This window comes from Amblyomma americanum, chromosome 5 (assembly GCF_052857255.1).
Source record: "Amblyomma americanum isolate KBUSLIRL-KWMA chromosome 5, ASM5285725v1, whole genome shotgun sequence".
Classification (NCBI taxonomy): Eukaryota; Metazoa; Arthropoda; class Arachnida; order Ixodida; family Ixodidae; genus Amblyomma; species Amblyomma americanum.
In genome coordinates this window covers 179,205,096-179,213,137 of record NC_135501.1, presented here as the reverse complement: position 1 = coordinate 179,213,137, position 8,042 = coordinate 179,205,096, and the positions used below count along the sequence as shown (strand labels likewise).

The window sequence follows — 8,042 nt, the reverse complement described above, 5'->3', positions numbered from 1 at the left end:
TTCTATGGCCTTTGAAATTTCGTATTATTACCATTGCTGCTACTGAAGTGGTGCAGGCATTCCAGTCTCAAAACTTGGGCTTGGTATCTGGGAATATTTTATGGCCAGCGTTGGGAGCTTCACAGAAAGACGCCAGCAATGAAGTGTGGCGTTGGCTTTTGTGGTGCCTTGCAACTTTTTTTAATTGATGAGTAATCCTGAACTGTTCTGCCTGACCGCCATACAGGGCGAGATTGTCTGCTGATTTTTAAATTTCAGTCCAGTTCACTTGTATTTTCTCTCGTGGATAGTCATAGGCGGTCTCGGTTAGTTAGACATGGGTAGTTTCACGTGTGATGTGACAATGAAACTGCACAGCGGATGTCAGTTGGAACTACTACTATTAATTGGAAAGCTTCTTTGCACTGCATTAAGGAACATCCCAAATCGGCATTCCTTTGACATAATGGCCAAAATACTAGGTTTTTATATAGCTATTGTATCTCAGTTTTGTGTCCTACAACATCCAGCACCATGTCTGCAGACTCTTAGCCGTATAGTCGACAAGTGGTAACAGTGCACTAGCTTTATATCCACGGAGAATCTAAGCCACTTTAGATGTTTGAGACTTGCCTGAGTGCTGACAGTTTCATGAGATAAAAATGATTCACATGCCTTTCACATGACTTTCACAGGGTTGTTTCATCTCGCAGTTAGTAGCTTCGCTCAGCAAGCTTCATCTCGGGGTAACAAACGGCTGTCGTTCCTCTCGAAAGGATGAAAAATTGCTTAGAGTGTATAGGCAATCGTATGATGTGGTGCAATAAATCTGAGTTAGGAATATTCATTGCATATTTCGCGTTTACATCCATCACCTTTCCATTGCTTTTTTTAATTTTATTTCACCTTTTTCGTATGGATAAGTAGGTGGGCTTTAGGTAGGTGAGGCTTTTGGAGGAAGGAAAGTATAGTTGGGTGAGTGGGAGGTGGTTGGAAGCTTGTCGGTCACAAACACGCACAGTGGCTTTTTTGCCAAAAGAGGGCTATATACTGCTGGTTCAGTAAAAGTAATGCCAAGTACACGACATGCTTTTTAGGTCTTCATGCTTCCGTGTTACTGCAGGTGCTGTTTTGTCTGCATGTGCATGAATGTGGGTTGTCGGTGACATTGGAGCACATGTCTCGCTTGCTGAGCATACGTGTGCTCTCATTTTCGCACCAAAACAACTGGTCAAGACGCTTGCAAGTAGTTTTAATGCGACTGCATTAGAAGCCTCATAGGGTCAAAATTTGTAGGTCGTAACTTCGCACATTTGGTTGTGGAAAGGAACGCCACCTGAAGGGAAACGACCTTGCTTGTGCTAATGGCATCGACAGCTTCTAATGCTGTTAACACACAATTGGCAACACACAATGTAAATATGTGTCCTTGTGAATTTTTTTTCATCAACCACTCGAGAACCAGTAACCCAGTAACGTAAAAATTGGCTTTAAGGAGAAAAAATGATGCAGTCGAGAGAAAGGAGGAAGGTGGGAGTGAAAGAGAAAGGTTATCAGAAAGTTAAACGCACTAATTGTCTCACTTCTCGGTGGACACCTCAACCTCGCGTGCCTATGCAGACTGCTGCAAAGGTGCGGTGTGGAGGGTTCCAGGATAATACCAGAGTGGAAGCTTGGGCGAGTTGGTGACGGTTCACTTGCCACATAGCACTAAACAGACACAGACGCAGGGAGGATAATGTCGACCACCTGGAGATCTTTAACGTGCACTGACAACTAGCAGCACACGGGCGGGCGCCATATGCATTTCGCCTCCATCGAAATTCGCCTGCCACAGCCGGGTTCCAACCCAGGTGGCGAAAAAGGAGAGAAAGGTGAGCTGCAGTGGAGGGCTCCGGAAATATTACAGAAGGCACTTAAGACAACATACGTTCTGTGAATGCGAAAGCATGCACATGGGGTGTTCGGCTGTGGTGACGGCGTCCTGTAATGCATTGGCCAGCGAAGCTGCTCTGTTCGCTTCGCTTGAATGGACGTTCATGAAGACGACACCCAAACTGAGCACGAGTGACTGGCGGTGATCGGTTCGCACCGGCCTAGGCTTGAAACCCTCTTGGGGAGAAATATTGAGTAATTTTTCTTTCTTGATATAGGCACTGCCGTTGACGTCATGAGGTGATGTGGGTTTTGGGTCCGTTGTGGACTGAATGCCGGATTTTCTGACTGATCGGCCATAAAATGCTTTGGCATTAATTTCGACCACCTAACGCGCCTTAAGGAAAGTTGGAGTACAAGAAGAAAAGGAGAATGATGTGCCATAGTGGAGGGCTCCGGATTAATTTCAACCACCCGAGTACAGTGAACTGTACTTCCAGTTCACCGTAACGTGAGGAACTTTAGAATCGCTTAACGTGCACAGGCATCGCAAAGTACATGTATGCCTTTGCGTTTCGCCTCCATCTAAACACGGCCGCGCGGCCAGGTTGGAAAAGGAATGCCAACAAGCCATCAGCAGAATCCGCTGAAGGGCCCGGTGACTCCAAGAATGAAAAAAAAAAAGGAAATTGCACAAGACCTCGCAAAATGCCACAGAAAGAAGGGTGGCGGCAGCACGAGAGGAGAATGCAGAATAGGACATCAAAAAAATCAGAAGTTACTAATCGAGCCGTACACGAGCCACAAAAAACAGAAAACACAAAAAAGACAAGGTCAACACAAAACTAACCTGAAAGCAACTGCAGTGAGCCACAGGTACAATATAACGCAAGACAAATAAAACAGCAGAACTATTCAGGGTAAGACAAAGGTACAGTTCCACTGCGCGTGAGCATGCTCAGAGCAGCACACCAGCTACATCACGTGTATGATGAGAAGAGAGACATAACAGCATAAATAGCAATAAAAAGGGGGCAGAAAAGGGGAAAAACTAGCGAAATAAGAATCAGTGCACACTCTGCTTTCTGCCGCATGTTCTGTATCAATGATCTCCACTCTCAATGCGGGACAAGACGAGTGACATTAAAAAAAAACAACGGGACCAGTGCATATATACTATTTTCTGCTGCATTTTCTGTCAGTCACCGTTCCCAATATGTCTGGCATCATCAGCCTGACTACATCTTTCTGCCGCATGTTCTGTATCAATGATCTCCACTCTCAATGCGGGACAAGACGAGTGACATTAAAGAAAAAAAAACGTCGGGACCAGTGCATATATACTATTTCCTGCTGCATTTTCTGTCAGTCACCGTTCCCAATATGTCTGGCATCATCAGCCTGACTACACCCGCATCCCCTGCTAACTTCTTAATCTCCTAACTTCGTGATCACCTAATCGGCCTGCCGCTGCTGCGGGTCCGGCGAGTCAAGGCTGCAGCCTGCAGGTGATTTCGTTTGCTCAAACCACGCTTTAGAGCAGCGCGATCGTGGCGCGCGAATGGGTCATGTGGTTTATTTTTGTATTTCGCGGGCTTTTTTCGAGCTGGGAACAAAAAAACTCGTGAGGGTTTCCTGATCGTAAATGATGGAATGGGGGTTTTGAAGGTGCCCTACAACTCTTCAGATGCGGTTTGCTGTCTAAAACCATTATTTTTAAATTTAGATAATTAAACTTAATTAAAAAACCAAGGAAAGAAAGTGATAGGCGTAACGTTGAGACCGGAAGCGAGCAGGTGGTGGTGGTGGTGAAAAGCCTTTATTGAATGAAAGAGGTGAGGCTCTTTAAAGAGCCCCGCAATGGGTGGAGTCCTTATTCCGGGACCCCATTGGTCGAAGCCACCAGCTCAGCCCTCTTGACCGAAGCCTTTTGGTCTTGAAGGTCCGAACAGCCAAGCAGGGCCGCCTCCCATTCCTCTCTGGTAGAATTGGGGGTGAGCTGAGTTGCGCTGGCAAGCCCAACCCATGTGGTAGGTGTCAGCCACCTCCCCACAATGTTTGCACCTGCCAGTGAACGCGGGATCGAAGTGTTTTAGTACTGCCGGGCACAGCATTGTGTTCGTGAATAATCGGAGTAGAACGCGATCGTTTGCTTTCCCCAGTCCTTTGCAGGGGCCGGGTAGAGGCGATGCCTATCCTTATAACGTCCGGTGTATGAGTGCTCGGGCCGCCGCGTCTGCAGCTTCGTTTCCTTCTAGGCCCTGATGGCCCGGAGTCCAAACCAGGCAGCGGGGAGTAGGATCGGTATCCCGGCTGCAGTTCCTTGGTATTCGTTCGGCTAGGGGAGTTATCCAGCCAGCCTCATAATTTCGACATGCCGAACGCGAGTCTGTTATGTGTTTGGATTTTGAATCAGAAGCAGCTAGGGCGATGGCAACCTCTTCAGCTTGTGTTGTGCCTGGGGCTCGAAAGGAAAGCACATCCACCTGTATTTCTTGATGTATGACGGCGGCCGTGTACCACCCCCCGTCGGTCGGCCCAGCTACATCTACGTAAAAGGCACCATGTTTGTTGCGATAGTGGTGCGCTAAGGCTTCCGCCTTAGCCTGACGACGACCACTATGATCCTCCTTGTCCATCTTAGTGGGGAGGGGTCGAACTCTGACGACGCGTCTCCAGAGTTCGGGCACTCTGACCCGCTCCTGATTGTGAAAATCATGTTGGATGTGAAGGCGGGCTAGCAAGTGCCGACACAACTTCGTTTGGGCTAGCCTCGTGTATTGATTTGTGAGATGGGCTTCCTTGAGCTCTTGAAAAGTGTTCACCACTCCTAATGCAAGAATTCTCGCATTGGATTGGGACACAGGAAGGTCAAGTGCCCTCCATCATTTTGCGGGCAGAGTGGGTGAGGGAACAAACGCGGGTTAATGACATCCTAGCCGAAATCAAGAGGAAGAAATGGGCTTGGGCAGGGCATGTAATGAATGCTAAGGCAAGATAACCGCTGGTCTTTAAGGGTAACGGAGTGGATTTGAAGAGAAGGCAAGCGTAGCATGGGGCGGCAGAAGGTTAGGTGGGTGGATAAGATTAAGAAGTTAGCAGGCAAAGGGTTGATGCAGCTGGCAAAGGACAGGGTTAATTGGAGAGACGTGGGATAGGCCTTTGCCTTGCAGTGGGTGTAGTCAGGCTGACGATGATGATGAAATTATTAATTGCGAAACAAAACTTGCCTGTGGTGCGCAAGATGGCTGTCACCAATATGCAACTGGTTTCAGTCGCCTGTCTAATATTTTAACCCTTGGCTCAAGTTAGCTGGGACACCCGGTATATCTGCTGCCGTTTTGTGTATGTGTGTGCGTGCGTGCGTGTGTGTGTGTGAGAGAGAGGGAGAGAACTCATAGCAGTGTTCTTCACCCAAAGTAAATTAGTCTAGTCTTGTTCTTGTGGAAGCAGAACTAATCTTTTAACGCAGTTTTTTTTCCTGGCGCATCCGATAGATCACATTCGTTATGGGTGGTGAAGGTTCTAGTTTTACTACATATATGCTTAGCTACGCGCTTCCGGAGAAAAGACAGCAATTAAGGTCATGTACACCTTGGCTAAGGCAGCTCACAAAACCACTTAAGCGCAGATACATGCGTCCCACTGGTCAAAAAACACTTTCACTACAACATAAGGCAATCAACGGCGGCTCGCATATTGGTTACGGTGGTTTATTTCGGATGCCTTCACTATTTTTCTGTTCAGCTCATTCGTCCTTTCGAAACACAGCGGCTGTCTTCACCTTCCTTACTGCCACTATCACCATCTCCGAGGAAGCCACGAGTGCACGCTCTCACAAAGAACCGTGGCACGAGGCAGCACGCCCTTCCACGTCCGCCATACGAAGGCTCTAAACGGCCTCTTGCTTTTCGTATGTCCTTATCCTAGCCTTCGCGAATCCCCTCGACCAACCCAGCACCTTGGTCTCCACCGCCATGTCGCGCGCCGGCAGTCCGAGGTCGGGCACGCCATCCGCGTCTGTCAGTTTCTCCGCGGTGCCCGCCACCAGCGTAGCATCGACCGACGAAGTGCAGACTGGCGGACCGTACGGCCACGGCAGCTACCAACGGCGGACGCTCTCCTTCGGCATCGCCGCCATGGTGGTCCTGCTCTGCCACAGCCAGTCATTCGCCCTCATCTCGGGCCCCGTGGACCACTGGTGCAAGCCCCCACCGCAGTTCTCCCATCTGTCGGTCGAGACCTGGAAAAACGTGGGCATACCTCTGGACGAAGAAGGCGGCTACAGCCAGTGCTACGCCTACGTCCATCTCACAGTCGGTAACGGCAGCGGCCCCACGGAGACATTTGCATGCGATGCGTGGGACTACGATCAAAGAATGGCCAGGCGGACTGTCCGCAGCTTCTGGAACATGGTCTGCCACCGGTCGTGGCTGCGGGCCCTGGCCGACGCAGTCTACATGAGTGGAGCACTGGTCCTCGTTCCCTTGACCGGGTACGTGGCTGACATGTCGGGCCGGCAGCCCGTAATCACCGCAGCTGTGATGGCTGTGCTCTTCAGCGCTCTGGGCAGCTGTTGCGCGGACACGTACTTCGTCTACGTGGCCACACGGTTCGTCAGCTCAGGAAGTGCGAGCACCATCTTTGTAATCACGTTTATTCTCATCTACGAGGTGACTCCGTTCAAGTACCAGGCATCGTACCTAGTCCTCATGAACTCCATCCCGTTCGTCTGCACCAATATGTTTATCCTCGTCATGGTCCGCCTTGATTTGCCCTGGTTTTGGCTGCAGACAGTCGTCTTGAGTCCCACGCTCCTCCTGCTCTCCGCTTTCGGCGTCATCAGCGAGTCGCCCCTTTGGCTCATCACGATGTCCCGATTCCGCGAAGCGGAGGAAGTCATGAAGCGAGCTGCCAAGGCAAACGGCGTGAAGCTCGAAGCAGCCCAGCAGTCGGTGCGCAGACTGCGGTCGCAGCTAAAAGGTCGGGAGGGCAGTCACACCGCCGTCTCACCGGCTGTTGTCGTGAGCGCTGGGCAACTTCGCGAGCGAGCCGCTATCGTCGTCTTCGTGAACTTCGTCGTCATGCTCGCCTTCTACCGCTTGGTGTGGGCCATGTTGGAGCACCAAGACTCCGAGATGGTAATGGTCACGGACTTGTGCGTGGGAATACCCTGCTACACAGCCCTCTACATCGCCATCAACGTCGCCGGCAGGAAGCAGCTTCTCTTGTTCATGCTGCCTCTGCTCGGAGGTCTGTGCAGTTTGTGCGGCGTGGCTGTGTACGCGCGTCCCTGGTACTTCCCGTACGTCCTCATGACCATCGCCAAGCAGTGCTCCATACTGACCACGATTGCGCACTTGGTCTTCACAGCGGAGCTGTTCCCGACGAGCGCTCGATGCGCGGTCATGTGCGCAGCGTACGCCTGTGGTCGCGTAGGGGGGATTGTCGCCTCTTCGCTCCGACTGCTCAAGGCGTACAGGCGCGAGGATGTGGGCTTTGCCATCGTCGGTAGCGCGGTATTTGTCTGCCTGGTATTTGTTCTGAGACTGCCGGAGACAAGCTGTGGACGCCAAGAGCACCCAAACATAGAGCAGAGGAAGGATCCGCTGTTTTTAATGCAAGAGTCTCTGAAGCCAATGCCACGCGCCAGTGGACACAGCAGTCCACGAGCAGCTCGCAGTGCTCGTCGATAATGTCGGCGTGTCGTGCGCGGAGCGTGAACAATGTGCTTCAAAGGCAGCCCGTATCCGAACTGCATGATATGTATACAGCCTGAACATGTCCCCTGAAGAACTTAACCGTTACTCTTCAAAACTGATATCGTCGTTTCGATAGAAAATGTGAAAAGCCTGCCGGTACTGTACTTCGTGCGCAGTACCGCACACCATGCAGCTCAGTGTATCGCTGTGCGCTGTCGTTTATCTCTGGTATAGCTTTCTTTTTTGTAAGTCTGGTAATTGCTTACTGGAAACAATGGAAAGTCATCTATACCTTGTTTGTGCCTGTATTCTCTGTCTATGGCTAAGCAGAATGAGTTGTCCACAAGCGTCGTAGTTTTTCTAAGTTGTTCCAATCGCTACTGGCCGCCTGCCTTGATTTTCTGCGTAATTTCCTCTGGGATCCGACATACAGCACATGACAGGTTTTAAATTTGGTTGGCTGCCGACGCTACAGTTTGCGCGGAT

General features: G+C 50.4%; 1 protein-coding gene across 1 annotated transcript; it reads left to right on the top strand.

The window, feature by feature from the left end:
• The first annotated feature begins 5,831 nt into the window (after window positions 1–5,831).
• On the top strand, window positions 5,832–7,550 carry LOC144134413 (organic cation transporter protein-like). Its single transcript, XM_077667333.1, has one exon. It carries the CDS (start codon window positions 5,832–5,834, stop codon window positions 7,548–7,550), a length of 1,719 nt encoding a protein of 572 aa, XP_077523459.1.
• The last annotated feature ends 492 nt before the right edge of the window (window positions 7,551–8,042 follow it).